Raw genomic sequence first — 24,316 nt, forward strand, 5'->3', positions numbered from 1 at the left:
AACAATTTCCAAGTTGAAAAGGGGCATAATTTTGTAAAAAAGCAAAATAGAGTTATGGAACCTGTGCAATGTAGGTCAGCTTATCACAGTGAATAAGTATGTGAAGTTTCAATCCATTCCCGCAAGTGGTTACTGAAATACCAGCTTACATACAAAACCTTAACCAAGAATTTCCAAGTCGAAAAAGGGGCATAATTTTGTAAAAAAGCAAAATAGAGTTATGGAACCTTTGCAGTGTAGGTCAGTTTATCACAGTGAATAAGTGTGTGAAGTTTCAATCCATTCCCACAAGTGGTTTCTGAGATACCAGCTTACATACAAAACCTTAACCAAATCAGGTGAGTCCAATAGCTCTACTATTCTTTGAATAGTCGAGCTAAAAATCGATCAGGTTTTCCAGCGGCTGTACACATTTATATAGTGTTTAGCTATACATGCATTAAGTGTGTATATTTTAAACCTAATGCACAGTTCTGTTAATACACACAAACTTATTTCACATAAACTATTAGCCTGACTCCCTGGTTATTTTTTTCTATAAAAACAGGCAACATTTTATTAGAAAATTAAGACTCTAAAATAGCACAATTTTATCTGATGGCTGAACCATACCTATGTTTGAAGCCAGGGGCAATAAAAAATATCAATAATTAATGAAGAAACTGATAAATGTAATTTAAATAAGAACAAACATGGGAGCCAGCCTAATAAACTATATACAGCAGTCATTCAAATTTCTAAAATAAGAAAATTTGGACCTTATATACAATGTACTAAGGTTTCAGATTTCAAACAGACAGTCTATGAAAAAGTCTGAGCACAAGCAAGTTTATTACCAAAGAGGAAAAAGCACTTTCTGCAAAGTTTGGTAGGAATAAAGATAAAACAACAGAAATTGTGTTTAAAGCAAATTTAATGACTCAGTCAAATGTATAATGATCATAAACACTATGCAGTTATTGATGGTTTACAAGCATGTGACACTTTATAGAAGCTCTTATTTACATACTATATACATGTTCTTTAAAATTAGCAAGAAGCTTTGGCTATTTATAGCAATTTGGTATATTGACAGAAATTATCTCCCTTTGCTCTTTATTCTGTATTCATGATCTCCCTTTGCTCTCTGATTCTTCCAGAAAGTCGGGTAATTGTTTGATTCATTTTTTTTGCAGAAGTCTAAGATTACAAACAAACAAACACTTTTTTATCAATAAAAATGCATTCTTGAGCATTTAAGTGGAAAGGGAGATAACTGCTTTAAGTACCAAAAGAAAGAAATCAAATGATGTAATGCTAAAATGATTAATGCCTTTATATCCTCTACATAAACCAGTACAAACTAAAGCACAAGCTTAGGAAGTAAGGGAGAAATAAGCTCACATATTTAGAAGTTTATGAGCTCAGTTTAAGCTCAAATGCTGGAAAAGGAAGAGCTCACAAATCAAGAATAACAATGAGCTCAGTACATGCTATACATAGAAGAATAAAGCTCTTTTATCAAGGTGTATGTTCTCTCAGTACAAATTTGTACGCAGGAGAATAAAACTAATATTTTTTTTAATTGTATGAGCTCAATACAAGCTTACACATATTATGTAATAGGTACAGTATTACAAGCTCATACACATTCAAGTGTTAGCTAACACTCCAAGTGGTGTATGAGCTAAGTAAAAGCTCATACACATTCAAGTGTTAGCTAACATTCCAAGTGGTGTACGAACTAAGTAAAAGCTCATACACAATCAAGTGTTAGCTAACACTCCAAGTGGTGTATGAGCTCAGTAAAAGCTCACACACTGTAGGAATCTGCACAAGCTCATATAAAGCTCAATACATTTAGTAAATATAAACTTAAATATTTTAAAAGTAGAGAATAAATCTTCTTACAAATGCATTTTGGAAATTTGTCTTACAAATTGATTGCACATGCTTGTTAAATTGTACAAACTTGACGTATTCGTTTTATAAATAGAGAGGTTGCGATTTCATATCTGTATGTGTGTAAGCATTACCTTTGTACGAGTAAATGTAACAAACATACTTGTAAGTGTGGTAAATCCCTACATAAAACAATATTCTGCTAAAACTGTACAATAACTTTTATCCAATTGCACGCTACAAGTAAATCTACAGGATATTTCTATGTTAAAAACGTGTAATATGTGCCTGACCATTTAAGGCTTTAACTTCATGAATTTGTTTGAAATATATTAAAAGTTTTACAACTCAGACTTTCGCTGAAGAAGAGTACCCAAACAATTATGAAATACAACCTCTTTTTACATCATAAGTCTGAACAAATTTAATTTGAAAAATTTCACAACTGAAATAATAAACTTTTAAAAACTTACAAAAGAAAACTTATAACTTATCCACTCTTTTAAGGTAAAAGATCCATGATTACAACTGGCATTTTCAGTTCAATTATACATTATCTGTACGGGTTCGTGGCATTCTCCAGTTATTACGAAAAAATAATATTCTGTTATGGCTGAAGGATGCCAAAATCGCATAATTGAGCCGCGCCTTGAGAAAACCAACATAGTGAGTTTGCAACCAGCATGGATCCAGACCAGCCTGTGCATCTGCGCGGTCTGGTCAGGATCCATGCTGTTCGCTAACGGTTTCTCTAACTGCAATAAGCTTTGAAAGCGAACAGCATGGATCCTGACCAGCCTGCGCGGATCTGGATTCATGCTGGTCGCAAAGCCACAATGTTGGTTTTCTCATGAGGTGGCTCAAATGGAGAATACATAATTGCACAGAAATTGTCATTACAGGTCCGCTACCTTAAACATTACATTTTTTTTCAAGACTTTTTACTTCGAAGGGAAAAGCCACCTTGTCTTATTCAGAACAAAAAATATTGTGCAAGTTGACTGAATCAACTACTTCAATCACAACTAAAACAAGCCTAGAAAATTAAACAATGTGAAAACAATCTTAGCATCTCTTCTAACAGACAACAAGTGTCACATGATCAGGTCATGTGACATAATACTATCAATACATTAGGTCATGTGTCATAATACTATAAATAGATCAAACAAGCAAGCATAGCCTACTGAAGCTAAAAAAAAAAGTTGTATAAAAACTGCAATATGATCCAGCAAATATGTGCCAAGTTAATATACATACATTTCTGATTTCTATCAAACACTTATTTCGCTACAGATAATGCTCAAAATAATTATGCGGTTAATATACATTTTGGTTGTGCCATCTTGCCATTATGGCACACCTAGGGCTCATGCTAATTGCTCACGGGCCATTATGTAACAATGTGTGCCATTATGGCTAGAAGGCATGTTGAACTTTTTTATTATATACCTTTTCTTCTTTTATTCATATTTTTATTTTTTTTATTTTACTTTTTATATTTTCCAAAATGCTATCGATATCAGACAATCTATCTGAAAACTATCGAACATCCCCTCAACCACCATACTGATATTGTTAAATGACTTCAACATAAGTGTGTGCACATCTTCCAATAACCCTAAGCCACCCATGATTACATTACTAGAGGCTGGACTGCGCATTACGAGTCTATCAATTGTGGCCGTAACGGTTGTATTCAAAAGCATGTTTGCTACTATCTGTAGTAAGGTATTTAACACATAAGTACTGTTAGTACATTACATACAGTACGTTTGTAGAAATTAATGTGTATGCCTTTTCATTTAAAAGCTGTATGCTTACAAGAATTATATACACAAATTTTTACAACTATATCCTGCAGTAAATTACACTGTGGAACCTTCCAAAACTCTAAATTTGTTAATCCTTTACATGCAAATGTAAATTATCTTTTACAAAAAACAAGAGGACCATGATGGTCCTGAATCGCTCACCTATCCCCATATGACCCAGTGTTGAACTGAGTATGACGTCGTTATTTCTATTATTTGACATAGTGACCTAGTTTTTGAGCACATGTGACCTAGATATCATCAAGATAAAAAATTCTGACCAATTTTCATGAAGATTCATTGAAAAATATGGCCTCTAGAGAGGTCACAAGGTTTTTCTATTATTTGACCTAATGACCTAGTTTTTGAAGGCACGTGACCCACTTATAAACTTGACCTAGATATCATCAAGGTGAACATTCTCACCAATTTTCATGAAGATCCCGTGAAAAATATGGCCTCTAGAGAGGTCACACGGTTTTTCTATTTTTCGACCTACTGATCTAGTTTTTGACCGCACATGACCCAATTTCGAACCTGACCTAGATATCATCAAGCTGAACATTTTCACCAATTTTCATGAAGATCCATGAGAAATATGGCCTCTAGAGAGGTCACAAGGTTTTTCTATTTTTAGACCTACTGGCCTTGTTTTTGACCCCACGTGACCCAGTTTCGAACTTGACCTAGATATCATCAAGGTGAACATTCTGACCAATATTCATGAAGATCTCATGAAAAATATGGCCTCTAGAGAGGTCACAAGGTTTTTCCATTTTTAGATCTACTGACCTAGTTTTTAACCCCACGTGACCCAGTTTCGAACTTGACCTAGATATCATCAAGGTGAACATTCTGACCAATTTTCATGAAGATCCATTGAGAAATATGGCCTCTAGAGAGGTCACAAGGTTTTTCTATTTTTAGACCTACTGACCTAGTTTTTGACCCCACATGACCCAGTTTCGAACTTGACCTAGATATCATCAAGGTGAACATTCTGACCAATATCCATGAAGATCTCATGAAAAATATGGCCTCTAGAGAGGTCACAAGGTTTTTCTATTTTTAGATCTACTGACCTAGTTTTTAACCCCACGTGACCCAGTTTCGAACTTGACCTAGATATCATCAAGGTGAACATTCTGACCAATTTTCGTGAAGATCTTGTGAAATATATGGCCTCTAGAGAGGTCACAAGGTTTTTCTATTTTTAGACCTAATGACCTAGTTTTTGACTGCACGTGACCCAGTTTCGAACTTGACCTAGATATCATCAAGGGGGACATTCTGACCAATTTTCATAAAGATCCCATGAAAAACGTGACCTCTAGAGTGGTCACAAGCAAAAGTTTACGCACGCACGCACGGACGACGGACGCTGCGCGATCACAAAAGCTCACCTTGTCACTTTGTGACAGGTGAGCTAAAAACACAAGAGAATATAATATTTTTATTAATACTGGCTGAAGAAACAGAAATCGCAGTAATGTTTACAAAAATATGACCAACATATATGTAACCAGTTTGTGAAATGTCTTTTGCAAACTGGAACCTGGCACAATGGTAAAATTACTCTGAAATGTTTAACCGGGATTAGATTCATTGTTCCAACCTTTCAAAATATAACAAACATTGTTAACCACTCACAACCAATCAATTCCGTAACTCTCCATTCACATACGGAGACAAACCATTCACGCACGTAGACAAACCATTTACATACGGTCACAAACCATTTACCTCCATTTACATATGGAGACAAACCATTTACCTCCATTTACATACGGATACAAACAATTTACCTCCATTTACATACGGAGACAAACCATTTACCTCCATTTACATACGAAGACGAACCATTCACACATGTAGACAAACCATTTACACACGGAGACAAACCATTTACCTCCATTTACATATGGAGACAAACCATTTACCTCCATTTACATACGGAGACGAACCATTCACACACATAGACAAACCATTTACATACAGAGACAAACCATTTACACAAGTAGACAAACCATTTACACACGGAGACAAACATAATCAGTGTTGCAGATATCCGAAGAAGATACAGCAAATGAAACAATTATATCACATGGTAAACAAGTGGAGGGCTGAGCGCAAAACTATTGTATCTTGTTCTTTAATTATATACAGTTACAACAGTTTCTACTCAACCATTGAAGTAATGTCTTTTAGTTATAGACTTAAAACATAATAAAGGATGGGATATGTATATCTGAAATTATTTTATAATGTACACGTATTTCAAAACTTAGCACTTTTAACAAAATTCAAACCTGCACCTTCACAAAACACTTGTAATTTTACACTGGTTGTAGAAAAGGTTCATAAAACACTGCTCAATGGCTCTTTGGGACTTTGTGACCAATAGTCCAGTAAAGATGATTCCTTCAAATTCCGTCCCAGACAGAATTCACATCCATCAGATCACATCTTGCACAAGAACTGAATGTAGTACCACCTGTACTGCTAGGCAAACTACACATTAGAGTAAATATTCTACAACTGAGCTGCAGCATGAGAAAACCAACATAGTGCATTTGCGACCAGCATGGATCCAGACAAGCCTGCGCATCCGTGCAGTTCCCTAATGGTTTTCTAATTGCAGTAGCAAACAGCACGGATCCTGACCAGACTGCACGGATGTGCAGGCTGGTCTGAATCCATGCTGGTCGCAAATGCACTATGTTGGTTTTCTCATGGCACGGCTCAACTAATTGTCAATGACCATCTAGAATAAACAATAAAATTATCACATTTTTTCCTATAAAGCATGCAAAGCCTATGTATTTACCCACCTATAAGACAGGTTCTTTAACCCTTACCCTGCTATATTTCTAAAATGAACTTGTCCATCTTTCAATTTGGACAGTACCATTAACTGTTAAAAGGGGTGATTACAAAAAAAATTCTGACTGAATGGCGGACGTGCAGATCATGATCTACACTGGTCGCAAAGGCAAAATCAATCGTATCTAGCCTGGGTTAAATTACTTCAAAATCGGCATGATTTACAAATAATTCATGTCAATGACATTAACGCACTTATAAGGTAAGGTAACACATCAGTTCTGGCTTTATAGGAAAAAAAACATAGTCTTATAGATGAGTAAATATGGTATGTGTATTTACAACAGAAACAAATTTTCCTCTAAGTATAGTCAGATTCAGAATAAGTGTTCCAGTAAAAGCAACAAATCATCCTATATGTATTGCCAGATATTATTTTGTTGGGTTTAACGTTGCACCAACACAATTATAGGTCATATGGTGACTTTCCAGCTTTGATGGTGGAGGAAGACCCCAGGTGCCCTTTCATGCATTATTTCATCACGAGCGGGCACCTGGGTAGAACAACCGACCTTCTGTAAGCCAGATGGATTAAAAAGACTGTTCCAATCAAGGCAACAAATTATCCTATATAATTATATAGCCAGGTTCAAAATGACTGTTCCGATAACAAGTTACCTTATATGTATAACTAGGTTCAACATGAAAGTTCCAATACAGGGTTCATACAACCAGTCTTTTACGATCTTTTTTTATTAAGCTGACCAAAATTTCTGAAGAAGGAAATTCAAGGACTTTTATCATAAAATCAAGCACTTTTCAAGCAGTTTTCAAGGCAAGAAACGATTTCAAGGAGTTTTAAGGAGGTTTTTGCAAATTCAAGCACTTTTCATCGAGCAGCTTGAAATTCAAGGAGTTTTCAAGTCTGTGCGAACCCTGCAATAAAAACAACAAATTATCTAGCAAGATTCAAAATGCCTGTTTCAAACAAATTATCCTATATGTATAACCAGATTCAAAATGACAGTTCCAATCAAAGCTACAAATTATCCTATACATATAGAGCCAGATTCAAACTGACTGTTCTAAAAAACATAACAAAACTAGAGCTATCACTAAAGGTGATGAATGTACCCCCCACATTCACTGACACAGTACATGGCAATTTGACGCACACAAGATTGCATAATTATGTGGACTGTATGTATATAGACTGTATGTATACAGTATAGTGACAAAAAACAAAGTCCCATAACTATGCAGAATATTTATCTAAAAATACGTAACATGCACCATGCACAACTAGGGTTGGTACTGATCACTTGTGTGAAGTTTCATTTAATTGTGTGCAAGGGTTTGGAAGATTAGGCGCGCACAAGATTGCATATGCAGACTGTCTGACATAGTAAGTTAACAAGAAACAAAGTCCCATAACTCTGCAATTTTTGTTGTTGAAAGAACCTAACATGCCCCATGCACAACTACTGCTGTTACTGATCACTTATGTGAAGTTTCATTAAATTGTGTCAAGGGGATGAGGAGAGATGGTACGCACAAGATTGTGTCTATGTATATAGTATAGTAACAAAAAACAAAGTCCCGTAACTCTGCAAATTCTTTTTCTGAAAGAACCTAACATGCCCCATGCACAACTACTGTTGTTACTGATCACTTACCTAATGTCTGCAAGACGCATGTAACCTTTATTAGAAAGGTTACTTTGAAACTGACTATACTGTTGAAAGGTCACTTTGAAACTGACTATACTGCTGAAAGGTTACTTTGAAACCGACTATACTGTTGATACAGCAGGAAGGATAAATTAATTCCTATCTCATTAACTATTTAGCACAGTAGAAGACCAAGTTCAAGGTTATAAAACTTTTATGATTGAGACCAGTCTTTCAATGCAGCCTTAAGATTGGTCAATTTCAAAATTTTGTTTTGAATCAACCGATCAGATGTTAGAATACAGCCTTATGATTGGTCAATTTCAAAATTTCATTTTGAATCAACCAATCAGATGTAAAGGAGTTTTGACACTAGTCTCGAAACTTAATATTGTAATTCTGGACACTACATTGCAATATAGGCAGAAACTGAGATCTTATATGCTCAATTAACAATAACTCAAAGGATTTTATACATTTCAACCAGCACAGAAGGTGTCTAAATCAAATACATTGAGAAAGTTAATATAAATCACAAGGAACATTCATAAATCTCTCGACAACATGATTCTGCCATTTAAAATCATGTACAATTTACCTGTTGAAAATAACTTGATAAATTCATTGATTTTGTTACGATAACAGACACTGGTTTTAAGATGTAGGTGTATAATTAGATATATTTACTGAAATTTCTGCCTGAGAATTCACATAGACCATGCTGCTAGGTAAAAACTGTATACTTTGTCCAAAGCACGTTGTGATATGGTAGAAATTTGCAAAGATATTAAATTTTTATCTTTATATTATTTTACAGTTTTGACAGCAATTTCTATGCACCTAACTGACCGTTACACCGGTATTCATGATTTTAACATGACATGGTTTGCACTGATCGCTTTTCATGTCAGAAATTTTTTAGTGAACACCCCTTTGAATGATGTGGTACTGCTCAAATTGAATGATGGACCAGTCCATTTTAGAAATTTTGCAAGGTAAAGGTTAAAAACAACAACAACTAAAACATAAAACAGAACTGCCAGAACAAGAAAAGCCAAATTATTCGATACCTTACAACAACTAGTCTAATATATCTTCACAAAAAGCAACATTTCAAAATCTGTATAACAACAAGCGATTTTAAAACTGTCTGTATGTAAAATAGACATCTGATCTTGAATGTACCAGCTAGAACTTGCTTGAAATTTAATATATACTGTTTTAAGACATGTAGACATATTGATTTTGTCTCTCCTACAAAATATTTAAAATGATGTGACAGTAATAATAAATTTCAAATGTCAATACCACCATGGAAGGATCAATTACATGGCGGTCATGCTGCAAACTTAATTAAAACTGGCTCTTTCTGGTTTCAGCAGGAAATCTTAGTCTGTACTTATCCAGGTTCTATGTTAAGACGTAAATGATATTTGTCTGTTTTCACAGTATCTTTTACCAGGCGAATATTCGATGAAATATTTTCACTGGCCATATATCGCAAATATCCTATCCTGCTAAAGGATTGCAAAATTTTAGACTTGCGAATTTTTTCTTTCTGTCTGGTTTTAAGTCACAGCACCAGAGTCAGATCATATGGCAACTTTCAAGCTTTTCATGGCAGAGTCGACCCCAGGCGCCACTCCAAGCATTATTTCATCACGAGCGAGCACCTAGCTAGAACCAACTAGCACCTGGCTAGAACCAACGACCTTCCGTAACCCAGCTAGATGGCTTACCCACATGACTTGGGAAAAACATCTGATTTTACATCTGTGATTATGAGAGCACAGATATTAAGAGTCACTTTACAAAGTTGATACCTGTTCTTTTTTCAGTGTAAAAATAACAAGAGCACCGCCTTGCGGGTGCTGACGCTCATCTGATTTTTTTTGTGTAATAGAAATATTGCCCTACCCATGATTTTCTAAGTCTAAAAAGGGCCATCATTCTTGCAAAAAGCAGGATAGAGTTATGTTTCTTGATGTACAGTGTCCACTTATGATGGTGAAAAACTGTTGCAAGTTTTAAAGCAATAGCTTTGATAGTTTATGAGAAAAGTTGACTTAAACATAATACTCAACCAAGAAAATGATTTTCTAAGTCCAAAAGGGGCAATAATTATTGCAAAAATCAGGATGGAGTTACGCTGCTTGCTGTACAGGGTCAGCTTATGATGGTGAACAAGTGTTGCAAGTTTCAAAGCAATAGCTTTGATAGTTTAAGAGAAAAAGTTGACCTAAACATAAAACTTAACCAAGAAATCTGCTATTTTCTAAGTCCAAAAGGGGCCATAAATCTTGCATAAAGCAGGATGGAGTTATGTTTCTTGCTGTACAGGTCAACTTATGATGGTGAACAAGTGTTGCAAGTTTTAAAGCAATAGCTTTGATAGTTTAGGATAAAAGCTGACCTAAACATAAAACTTAACCAAGAAAACTGATTTTCTAAGTCCAAAAGGGGCAATAAATCTTGCAAAAAGCAAGATGGAGTTATGTTTCTTGCTGTACAGGGTCAGCTTATGATGGTGAACAAGTATTCCAAGTTTCAAAGCAATAGCTTTGACAGTTTGGGAGAAAAGTTGACCTAAACATACAACTTAACCAAGAAATCTGATATTTTCTAAGTACAAAAGGGGCCATAAATCTTGCAAAAAGCAAGATGGAGTTATGTTTCTTGCTATACAGGGTCAGCTTATGATGGTGAACAAGTATTCCAAGTTTCAAAGCAATAGCTTTGATAGTTTAGGAGAAAAGCTGACCTAAACATAAAACTTAACCAGGCAACGCCGACGCCGACGCCGACAACCGCTCAAGTGATGACAATAACTCATCATTTTTTTTTCAAAAAATCAGATGAGCTAAAAAAGATATTTCACTGCCATATATGCAATATTTTGACCAGCGGCTAAATGCATATCAAATTAGAATGTATAAAATCTGGTGTTCATGGTAGAAAAAGATTTGCTCTTACATGAAAATGAAACAATTTTCTTTATTAATTTGTATCTTTTCAATGATCTTAATGAAATTTACTAAGTAACAAAGCACACTGTCATAACGAAGCTAGCGCAGAAAATGTCAAAAGTTGTGTGTACTTTATACAATTTCTTCAAAATTTTAACACTGAAAAGCATATATCTGTTCTAGTGAAAAATTATGTAAATTAAAGCCCTCAATGACATTTTTTCGTTTTCCGTGATTTACTGAAATATGAAGGTGATTTATATTCAACAATGATATCTCACCGTTTCAAAACAGTAGGATTATAGTAATAAAATTTTCACGGGTATTGAACTACACCTGGAAGTACAGTAATACGGATTATATATAATAAGAAACTCTTAAAAAAAGTATTTTTCAATAATATTTGTTTTGTTTTGGTATTAATGCCGTTTTTTCAACATTATTCCAGATAATGGCAGGAAGTTGCCACTACTAACCTGTTTACCTCAAGTAACTATCAACTTCCACACAAAAATTACAGGTGGAAGAGAAGATACTTCAGACACACCTGTGGACTGAACTCGCGACTCTGTGATCTGTAAAAGTGCTCTCTCCCTATTCATTCTTGTCACCCAAAAATGTAAAAGAAATAAGAAACCTCACGGAACTACGTAACGTTTTTACCACAAATAAAAATTATGGCATCATGAATTTGTGACGTTCTACAACAAACATTGTATCTTTTCAAGCCTGATCAAAATATGCTTCACTCCCCAGTAGCAGATTTAAAACTTTCACATCCAAAGAAAACCAATGTTATTCCTACAAAACAAATTCAAAGAAAACAGTGGATTTATCACAACATAACCTAAAGTTATATTTTAGTAAACTACTGAATGGTATGGAAACATGATCCTATTTCAAGACAATAGCATCAAGTTTTCAAATTCACATTAAAATGAATGAACATGATAAAAATATTACACTTGAAATTTCTATGAAAATATGTTCAAAAATTTATGTACAACATATTCATGTACAATGTTTCATGCAAAAAAAATTACACAAACAGTACAATAAATGAGCACTATGATTTATGTAAATGTCACTAGGATTCTGTAAATGTCACTACAATTCATGTAAATGTCTATAAAACATCTTTTTTTTTTTTTTTGTAAATTGATTTTTTTTTTTATCAAAACAAAAATTACAAGTTTCCCCATTATATCAAATGGAAAAATCTCTATTACAATTTATAATAACAATTGCAGTTTTCCCTCTATTTAAGGTGTTCAACCCATTATCACACATTTAAGGTGGTCAACTCGTAATCAAAATCTGCAAAAACTGTACTTAAGAAGAGGTGACTTTCTGCTAAATTCCTTAATTTTAGAAGAATCTGTAAATGCTTTATGAATTGTAGATATTACATATCTTTAAACTAAAATTAGGTCCTACTGTGTGCTATTCCAGAATCCTTCAGCTACGAGAGAAAATTGTTTGTTTTTTTCTTGCAAAAATGGAAACATCTAAAACCATACATTGAGAATATAAAATAGAATAGAAACTGCTGATTGTAGCTATGGATCAACCACCTTAAATGCGCATTACATAGGTTCCAATTCGATAGAGAAAGATGAGAAAATTAAATTTCAGTATTAAGACTAGTGTCTTCTGTCAAATCTTAAAACTGGGTCAAACTTTTCACTTCCAATTTAAAGTTCTTGCTCTACATTCTGAACTAATTGGATGGGCTTTACCTTGTGAAAGTATCACAGATATAAATTTGAGACGTGCCATGAGAAAACCAACATAGTGGGTTTGCGACCAGCATGGATCCAGACCAGCCTGCGCATTCGCAGTCTGGTCAGGATCCATGCTGTTCGCTTTTAAAGCCTACTGCAATGAGAGAAACCGTTAGCAAACAGCATGGATCCTGACCAGACTGCGCGGATGCGCAGGCTGGTCTGGATCCATGCTGGTCGCAAACCCACTATGTTGATTTTCTCATGGCGCGGCTCATCTATATCTTAAACATCTCAAGTTGTCTTAAAACTGGATTGTTACACAGCGTAACAGTTATGTTACACAGGGTAACAGTTACATCTATTTTCCTTTTTGTCAAAAAAATGCTGTTTTTCTCCCTTAGACTGTTCACTCTACAGATATTTCTTTTGACTGTTTTAACTATTAAATATGTAAATCTACTAGAATTTATTCATTGTGCAGCATTTTCATGTTACAGACCCCAATCTATGAAAAGATTTTTAGAGATCAACCTCACAATTCCTGCAAATGATGCACTAACTTCAATCAAAATCTACAAACTGATCAATGGCAAGTCTATTTCCAAGTGCAGTTTTATAACCATTTTCAGTTTTAGTAAGTGAAAGCTAGCCCTTCCCCTAAAATCATGCTATTTCATCATTATAAATCCTATATAAGGGTATCTGACTTCTAAGGATGGAAGTTCATTCAAAACCGACTGCCTTGTACAAGGTATCATTCTCCATATACCTTATGAAAATTAAGACCATTAAAATGTGACATATTTTTGGTCAGTAGTGTTTTTGAACTCTAAAGTGATCATGCACACCTTTGTATAACCCAGAGTATGTCAGCATGACATTATCCATGTCTATTTTTAGCTATGTCTATTTTTAGCCATGTCTATTTTTAGCTATGTCTATTTTTAGTTTAATGAACAAATAATGCAAATCTTGGTGATATTTAACAACAATGGTATACTCATATCTTAATCTAAAACCATGATTTATGTTTTAGCACTATGTTCACACTTAAGTCATAATATATACAAAACATATTGTACTATTATGAAACACTTGTATTCTATGTTTGTGTATATTATCCATGTGTACACATGTTATGCACAGCATATATTAAGAACACGTTTTTGCTTCTCCGATTCTTTCCGTTACTAAAGTCTGCCAGATTCTTCACGACATGCTAGAGCATGGTAACCCCGGCGACCCCATCTGGGTAAGAACCCTGTCTAGCCACTGTAGCGGTCCATTCAGATGAATTTCTATCCAGCATGGTGTACTTGTCACTGTTTGCCGTCTGCAATTATATATATATATGAAAAAAAATTTCCAACAAGCAAGGGAATATAAAACAAAATATTGTGAAACATTCATAATTTTACACTGTGAAATTAATTCTTTTTATATTTTTTTTGTGGGCAAAAAATTTCATGACTGACCGAGACTGCTATTCCGTGGGGATAGGAATTCGTGGACTGCAACTTCTGAATATGAAATAAATGGGGATTTTAACTGTTCGTTGCAATTTTATCTTGTGGATTGACTCAAACACAAAAATTAGTCCCCCACATAATGTTAATGATTTCACAATATCAAAGCAGACTTATTTTCATAATTAAAGCAAATTGCTTTGTTTATGATAAATCACGACACTGTCGACATTTATCTATACTAGATAGAACTTCATGGATCTAACAAATAAATTCATAAACAAAACTTGGTGTTCAATTTTAAATCACTTGTATTAACCCTTATCATGCTGGACACGATTGATTCTGCCTTTGTGACCAGTGTAGACCATGATCAGCCTGCACCTCTGTACAGTCTAAACATGATCTGCACTGTTCGCCATTCAGTCAGTATCTTTTTGGTAAGCACCCCTTTTAACAGTTAATGGTACTGTCCAAATTGAAAGATGGACAAGTTCATTATAGAAATTTAGCAGGGTAAGGGCTAATACCTTTACAGACATCTAATAATAACAGGAAGTATTAATGTATGTTTAAGCTAGAAATTATAGTGGCAGTTAATGGATTGAAATTAACGCCATTCAGAATGTCAATTACACAGTCAAATGCAACTGGCAATTTTCAAGGAGCATGCATGGCATTTTCATAACCAACAATGGCAAAACTGGCCACAGCCCATCCTTCACGGTCACATTCCGCTAAGTTGTGCATCTGAGCAACTCTGAATCCATTCCTTCAAAAAGTGTATGAGGAGTTGAATACACCAAATTTCTTCACTATGGCATATTTTGTGAAATTAAGAAAGGGCCATAATTCTTGAAAAAGTAGCCACAGAAAAAAAGTTCATTATTTATGGTTATCTTCACATCAAAGTCCTTCATCTGTGACACGTTAAAGCATGTCCTTTCAATAGTGTTTTAGAAGTTGACACACAAGATTTTTTTAATGTTTCTCATTGCAGAGTTGGTGCAGCCGTTCTGTGCATGCGCGGAAAATTTATCAATTGGAGCGCACGGCAAAAATACTCATTTTTTTGCATGTCCGCACGCATTTAGTGTATAATATTCATAATATACTGACTAAAGGGTATGGTTAGTATCACCATGGTTACAAAATATATACATTTAAGACATTTTCGTTCAAATTTAGTTAATCCGGTATATACCGGAGTCTGCAATACATCATAGGCCCACCAACTCTGTATTTAGTCACAGCCGGATTTTTTCCACATACATGTACTATATATCAAAACTATCAAAAGGCAATCGGTCACAGCACAAATTCCTTCCTTCACAGTCATCTGCACATCAACCTTGATCATCTGTGAAACTTTGAAGCAAATCTGGCTAACAGTGTGGGAGCAGTTGGACACATAAGATTTCAGGATGTAAGTACGTATGAACACTCAGCAGCAACACTATCTGCCCCAACATAAATGTGGGGGGCATAAAGAAAACACAATTAAAAGGAGGCAGATGACATTAATTGACTTTTTAAAAAGCACAATCAAAGGGAGGTAACTTACCTATATTCAGCTCCCCATCCTTTAACAAAACTCATACGTATAGTACACATTCTGGTCAGCTGATACACAGATTCAAAGCCTTGATTCACAGACTGTGCAAGTAAAGCAGCAAATTCCTGGTTGTTGAAAATCTTTAAATTACAACCTGAAATTACAAAGTTTGATTACAAATACAGCCTTATCTTTTTTTTCTTTTTTTTTTTGGTTGGGTTTAACGCCGCACCGACACACTTATAGGTCATATGGCGACTTTCCAGCTTTGATGGTGGAGGAAGACCCCAGGTGCCCCTCCGTGCATTATTTCATCACGAGCGGGCACCTGGGTAGAACCACCTGTAAGCCAGCTGGATGGCTTCTTCACATGACCTTATCTTTTTATTCACAACCTGAAAGTATGTTCAAAATTTGATTACAACCAGTCAATTCCTTTTATTCACAGCCGGAAACTATGCACAATATACAGTACAACTTATTACATACAAAGGTTGATTACAGACGAGGTCAAATCTACTAATTACAAACTGAAATTTCATACAAAATTCAATTAAGTAACCTTAAGCATTCTCCAACTCTTGCTAAAACAAGAGCTGTTTGAAAAACACATATCACCACCAATAGCCTTAGATGACCTTGACCTTTGACCCAGGTATAAGAGTGATAGGGGTCATCTACTAAAGGAGACCAACCATGCTATAAAATTTGAAGTACGTTAGTTGAACAGAACTTAAATTGAATTAAAATGGCTTTCACTCTAAGTGACCTTTACCGTTGACCCCGTGACCCAGAAATTATTAAAGGTCTTCTTCTTGAGGAGACTGGGTAAATCAGTTTTGCTGATATTGATCTATAAAGGACTTGATGCTAACTGACCTTGACCTTTGACACAGTGACCTAAAATTGATAAAGGTCATCTACTAAAGGAGCCCAATCAACCTATGAAATTTGAAGTATGTAGGCCAAACAGATCTCAAGATATTGCTTTAAAATGGATTTGACCCTAACTGACCTTGACCTTTGACCTCATGACCTGGAAATTATTAGGAGACTAAACATCTAATAAAATATGAAAGCTAAAGGTCAAATAGTTCTGAAAGTAATAATCAGAAATGGATTTTACCAATTAGGACCTTGTGACCCTGACCTTTGACCAAGTGACCCCAAAAATCACTAGGGGTCATCTATTTAAACAGACCAATCATCCTGTGAAATATGACAACTCTGAGAATAATATGTATCAAGATATTTAGCAGAAACAGATTTTCTACACAAGGTGGCTGTGACCTTGACCTTTGGCCCAGTGATCTGAAAATAAATAGGGATCATCTGCCAGTGATGACCCCAATTGTACTAGAGATATCATTCAGAAACAGATTTCCTATATAAGACCCCTGTGACCTTATCCTTTGGTCTGGTGACCTGAAAATCAATAGGGGTCATCTGCCAATGATGATCAATCTCCATATTAAAGAGAATTCCGATAGTTTTTTATGCGCATCTTTCTGCGCAGCCGACACTTTCTATGGAAAACTGAACTGAAGTCAACATTTGTTGAAACATGTTACAGACAGTCTTAAATATGAGGAATCTTGAATGAAATAACATTTTTGATAAGTTTTATCAGTAATCAAATGTTGATACTGGTTAATGTTGCATTGACAAGTATCATGCCTGACAGGTATCTTGCTATTTTTGTGGTTGTGTTTTCACATCGCATTTTAGTACAAAGACAGTGTTGTTCATATAATGTAAGATATTTGACTTAGTACTGATAAGACAATATCACCTTTCAGATTATTTAGTATACAAATATAGAAAGAATTAAGAATTTTTAAAACTTTTTTTAACTTCTAGCAGACATACATGTAAGTAATTTGGCCAGGTTCTCGCCATTTTCCGTCCGAACAGGTGTTGCATTCTAGCGGTCTTAACATAAGAATTAGCCTGGTGACCCATACATTTTTAGGCATTTTTATGCTCACAATACAATTATCTATACACAAGAAAAACAGGAAAAAATTCTATGAAAGAGTTTTTTCAAAATTTAAAAAAATATTCTTCACTATGGGTATTTTTCACTGAAAAAAGTTCACAAAAGTAAATATGAAACAATTTTTTTTTCATTTGTACCCATTATTATAAGGACAGAGTATTACAAATATGACTATGATATCAAATAAGTATATAATAAAATCCGCAAAAAGAAAAAACCTTAATGTGCTGTCTTGATGTATATTTTGGTTGGTATTTATAAAAAAGCAGAAAATTATGAAAATGTTGAAAAATCGCTAGCAATTTCAGCAACAGTGGGTGTGTTCAAAACAATTTTTCACAAAAACAAGCCTGGTGACCTATTGTTTTTATTTGTTTATTGTTGTCAGTACAAATTTTCCTATCATATATGTAAATTTAAAAAATTTCTATGAAAGGAAAAAAACTATAGGAATTCTCTTTAAATTTGAACATCAAAGGCCCAAGCATTCTCAAGTTTTATCATCCAGAATCAGTTTAAATGTTCCGGGTCACTGTGACCTTGACCTCTGACTTACTGATCTCAAAATCAGTAGGGGTCATCTCCTGGTTATGATTAACCATCCTGTTAAGTTTTGTGATCCTAGGCCCCAAGCGCTCTCAAGTTATCGTCCGGAAATGGTTTAACTGTTCTTGGTCACTGTGACCTTGGCCTTTGGCCTACTGATCTCAAAATCAATAGGGGTCATCTGCTGGTCATGACCAAACTCCCTATCAACTTTCATGATCCTAGGCTTAAGCGATCTTGCATTATCATCCGGAAACCGTTTAGTCTACAGACCGACAGACATCAGGAAAACAACATACCCCTCCTTCAAAGGGGGTTATAATAATATGTAAACTTAGACCAAGCACAAAATTAGAATGTAGAGACATGGAGGTGGTGGGAGGGGAAGGGTGATGTGGGGAGAGAAAGGCTCAAACTCTTCAGCAATAGGCTATAGGTTCAAATTTCAGTAAGAGCTGTACTTCACCGATGTCTCCAAAATATGAGATCATAAGGCTTAGAAATCCAGACGGTCATGCATTCATGTAGTTATTAAGTTATAAGAACTTTCTAAGCAAACAGTATCAAATGAAAGTAGTTACAAACTACTGTCGGTTGACAACCCTGCTTACCGGGTGGTATTTTACATACTGTTGCCGGGTGCCAGCCGTATCTCTGGTTACAGTTAGGGCTCTGAACAAACACGGCGCTCTCACTTAAACATTCTGCAAAAACCTCCCCTCCAATATAATACAGCCTAACACCTTTCCCTGAAAAATACATGCAAGCATTTAAAAGAGATCTACTGTTAACAGATTATTTTGTTTTGTTTAACTTCACGCCGACAATTATGGTGAGTTTCCAGCTTTCCAAGGTTGAGTAAGACCCCAAGTGCCTCTCAATGCATAACGTCATCTCGGGCCAGCAACTGGGTAGAACTACCGAACTTCAGGATAGGTTCTCGCAAGAAGAATTCAACACCCTGAGTGAGGCTTGAACCAGCACTAGTGAGGGGCAAGTGACTCTAGGTCAGCAGCCTTAACCACTTGGCCACGGTTATACAGTTAATCAAGTAATATTAAAACACTTGTGACTGTGATGACCTATTATATCAAAATGTTGTCATGTCATGTTATCTATGAAATAAAAGAGATAAGAAAATTTCCCTTGTCAACAAGGATGTAATGTCGTAAGTATGTGTACTAAATAAGGGAATATATAACGAGGTTTCAATGACACTGAATAATATATACAATAAAATATACAGTCATTATCAACAAGGATACAATGTCATATGTGTATTGAATTAGGGAATATACAGTAATGATCAACGAGGTGGCGATGTCAAATGAGTACCGAATAAGGAAATATACAGTAATTATCAACGAGGTTGCAATTTCATATGTGTACCAAACAAGGGCATAAATAACAAGGATGCAATGTCATATGAGTACCGGATAAGGGAATGCAATGTCATGTGTATTGAATAAGGGAATATACAGTAATGATCAAGAGTCCACTATCAGAGAAAATAGGGATTCTTAATTCTACAATGCTTAAAGATATCCAATGCCCATCTTTCACTAAAAAAATTTATCTTGAGATATTTACTTTAAATGTTGACAATCTTCATCAAATATATTTAACTTTACTAAATATATACATTAATTGAGTACATAGAGCTCTATTCATTATCTCAGTTGTTTGTTAAAAAACTTCCAGTTTTTTTTAGAAGCAAATGCCAATTCATATTCATATTGAGTTTAGTGTACACTATTTTAAACCTATTGCACAGCATTGTTAATATAATTATATAACATGTTAATATCATGTTTACATAAACTATGTAGTAATGGCTTATAGGCCTAACTAAACTAAAGGAACCAGCGTGGGAGCCATCTGGTCTAGTCGCGTAATGGCTGCCAGGTATTTGAACACTAATTTTTCACTTGGCATGGCAACTGAGGTCTAAACTGAAGCTAGTTTCTGTTTAAATTTCATTGTGGGTGTATTTTTGACATTTTGGTAGGAAAAATGGGAGAGCAGGTTGTATTTGGTGAAGTCAAGCTCAATTTTAGTATGAGTAGTACTTCCAGGTCACAGCAGTGTGATTTTGATGTCAGTTTACAGTAAGCAAATGTGACCAGAAAAATCTCTCTTAGAAGATACATGACCCCTACTTTTCTCTTCATCTTATATCAGTTTTATCATAACTCTTTAAAATGAGGTAAGGATTTGTTCTCTGAAATGGGTCTAGTTATGTTTGGTAGCTCTTTAAAAAAGGTCAGTTTTATATAGAATATATTGGGAAAACTATTTAGCTTATTATGACCTTATATTTTTCAAATGTGGAATTTGGATGTAGCGTATCTTTAAGACATGAAAAAATTCTACACAGAGCTACACTTCCTGGCAAACAGAGTTTGGTGTATCATTTGACCACCTTTATATATACATGTACTGTGACATCAAATATTTGATTTTGTAAGAACAAAATTTCATGGTTTATGCCAAAACTGTTTATGGGGAACTGATTTCATGGATTCAAAATTTTGATGATGAATAGGTATTTTCTCTGTTTCTTGGGATTTAATTTTGCGGACTGATGCAACCATGAATTTCAAACAACAGGGTCATGATGACCCTGGATCGCTCACCTGAGTAATATGAGCTACATGTTTCAAATGTCAAACTGATGATAAAATATTAAGAAAGTCAGTAGGTCACATTCATGGTCAATGAAATTCAGTTTTACGATTTGTGTGCATAACTGTGTACAGGGCTCCGGAAATTTTGATAACTCAATCGGTCCGAAACGAAAATCCTGACATCGGCGCTACCCCACCCACCGCATTCCCAATATTACATATTTTGTAAAACGTGATAGGGTAAAGAAATAAGCATGTCATGCATTAAAATTGTGTTACCAGTCACCGCGCGTTACCATACAATGAAGACAGTTATTCAGTGTTATGTGTGATCGTTACTTTGTTTGAATTTCGATGTTTTTCTGAGATAATACGAGGCATTGACACCGTGTGCGTAACTAGTCTAAAAGCCAACGCACGTGACTTCAATACCGTATACACGGCAGATACTTTGTGATGTTTCCTCATTCTTTGACGGAATTCTGTAAAATACAATGCGTCAAAGTGAGTTACAAAACACATGTTCTCTGCTAAACAGCCTCAGTATTTAAAGAATACTCTGCCGCGGACCGAACGTGTACGTTATTTGAACGCTGAGATCGAATTTCCCGCATGTATAGTACCAAAACGTCACGCGGGTTTGCCACGGATATTTCATTTCACTTACGTTGTACTTCAATAAGCAACTACATTTTATAAAGTTATATGTTCTCTTCTGATGTAAACAAAATTTCATTTTGAAACGTTTTTTAAAAGACCGATTTGATAAACAGTGCCACTCCGGTTTTCTTTATCATTCGTGGTTGCCCGTCCATTTTTTTCTTTTTTGTACGGTAGGGTTGCAAAGACGATTTTCTGCATTTGTTTCAACTGGAGCCCGAACAAATGAATCATGTATTTTTTTCAAATCAAGTAATTATAAAAATTATTTTTATCGGTTTTCCGTGTGATGTCTCATTAAATCATGGAGGTAATATAGAGGAGTGCGGACGAGATAATTGGTGATAATTTTTTATTATACCACATGTTGTTCCTTGCTGAGCTCCTTTCAGAATCCTACGAGAGATATCACCACAGTCACTTAATTATCATCATTTTACATGTAATTAACATAATCCTTTGACACACTGTGCGGCACCGCGGTTTTATCGTAAATCAGCAGATGCATCAAAATTTCAACAAGCAAATTCGATGAATTGGAATCCCCCGCCGAAAGGGTCAGAGTTGAGGAACGGCAAAAAAGTATATCCAGCAAAAAGTTAAGAATGTTACCAAGAAGCAAATAATTTCATTAGTCAAAATCAAATTAAAAGAAAATGAATGGTTTGTTTGGGTGGGGCTGGGGGGGGGGGGGGGGGAGGACACAACAGTTTACATGTTGATTATAAATATTGATAGAAAATGAAAAATGAAAAAAAAAAAAAAAAAAAAAAAAAAAAAAAAAAAAAAAAAAAAAAAAGGGGGGGGGGGGGGGGGGGGGGGGGGGGGGGACCAAGGTAAGGTGGTGACCAGGTGTAGGTACACAACATCACATGTTTATAATAAATGTTCATGGAAAAGAATGAAAGAAGTTTAATGAAATTCTTCCAATTGGTTGGTTTGTTATGTACAGATCTGTGGATTTTTAAACAATTAAAGGGCAATAACTATATAGAAAATTGACCAATCGAAAAAAACCTTGAAGGGCATCGTCGCAGTATCTTGGTTCATGTCTGTTTCAAGTTTGATGAAATTCTACCTGCTAGTTACTGAGAAATGGCTGCAGACGGACATTTTTCATTAAATCAAGGGCAATAACTCTGACGGAAATTGACCTATCAAAAAAAAAACTTGATGGGCATCAGCACAGTATCTTGGTTCATGTCTACTTCAAATTTGATGAAATTCTACCTGTTAGTTACTGAGAAATAGCTGCAGACGGACATTTTTTATTAAATCAAGGGCAATAACTCTGAGGGAAATTGACCAATCAAAAAAAAAACTTGACGGGCATCATCGCAGTATGTTGGTTCATGTTTATTTCAAGTTTCATGAAATTCTACCGAGTAGTTACTGAGAAATGGCTGCGGACGGACGGACGGACGGACGGACAACGCCATTTCAATACCCTCCTCCCGATTTCATCGGCGGGGGATAACAAAACGGAAGTTGTGGGTGACATATGCGCACGTGTCATATTTTGAAACTAATTAATACAAACAATGCGCACTGCTGGGGTTTCATCGGTAGAATAAATGTACTACTTCTTTCAGCATGCGTTTCTGTGATATTGTAACTCTTCAGATAACAGTGACTCATTAAAGTAAGCGTTTACAGTTTTCTATGTAGTCATTTTAAACTAAATTCTTTTAGATTTCCTAACATTTCCTAAAAAATGTAGACATGCTAAATTAAAGTTAAGGTATCAAATTTTCATTTACTGGGTATTAAAAACGTGAGCAATTGTGAGCATTTTAAATAGTGACCATGTTTTAGACTGCATATTTTATATAATTGGTCTTGATTACAAGTTTATGTAAGTCGTTCATATAACTTAAATTTTTTTATTTAAGTAGTTATTCAGTTACCAAGTGCCTTCTTCGTGTATTTATCTATACATCTATTTATTTATTCGATTATTTAATTTATTTCGCAGATTTGAAGCTGGTGTAAAATCTCACGGTTAAAGTGGAACATTTTTCCACAACTTTGTCGCACGATCTGGAGGTCAGTGCCTGTAAAGATGCACATGCTTTTTTTTTTATTTTATTTAAATATGTGCCTTGCATTTCACTTATTCGCCTAGAATGTACAAGCATATTGACAAGACCTGTTTTAATATCCATATACGCTCTGTACAGCTAAAATTGGATTTGTAGGTCAGTAATATTACGTTATAATCTCATTTATTATAAAGTGAATGTTCGTATTCATATCTTTCTTGTCTTTACATTCTGGACATATCCAGGGACACACCAGTAAAGTTTCTGCTTCCAAATTGGCAAACGAATAGTGCCACCATTCAAATTCGCATTTTACATGTTCGCAATTAATTATTTCTCTATCGTTCGGGTGTTCACGTGGACAATATGGCTAGTCACTGTCAGAATCACTCCACAGCCCTGTTACTTGAATTAAAGTCATTGGAAAAGAAAATCCCTTCAAAATCTTATATTTTCGTATTATTTGCCATAAGTAACACTTACAATAAAGTCTTTCCAAAAAGATCAAATTCAATGTAAATCAGTTATATTGCATGACCA

The 24,316-nt window shown here is 35.0% G+C and overlaps 1 protein-coding gene across 3 annotated transcripts in view; it reads right to left on the reverse strand.

Moving 5' to 3' along the window:
• Positions 1-895: 895 nt before the first annotated feature.
• LOC123542159 (mothers against decapentaplegic homolog 2-like) overlaps positions 896-24,316 on the reverse strand; it is a 104,569-nt gene continuing 81,148 nt past the window's right edge. For 2 of the 3 annotated variants that reach the window (XM_045327845.2, XM_053531131.1), the window contains exons 6-8: positions 19,059-19,196; positions 15,912-16,056; positions 896-14,214 (exon numbers count right to left, since the gene is read on the reverse strand). In XM_045327845.2, coding sequence (XP_045183780.1) covers positions 14,091-14,214; positions 15,912-16,056; positions 19,059-19,196 — 407 coding nt within the window. In that variant the 3' untranslated portion in view covers positions 896-14,090. The remainder of the gene's footprint in view (positions 14,215-15,911; positions 16,057-19,058; positions 19,197-24,316) is intronic. The other variant, XR_008368582.1, reaches the window with a different exon arrangement.

This window comes from Mercenaria mercenaria, chromosome 19, assembly GCF_021730395.1.
Source record: "Mercenaria mercenaria strain notata chromosome 19, MADL_Memer_1, whole genome shotgun sequence".
NCBI classification, from domain to species: Eukaryota; Metazoa; Mollusca; class Bivalvia; order Venerida; family Veneridae; genus Mercenaria; species Mercenaria mercenaria.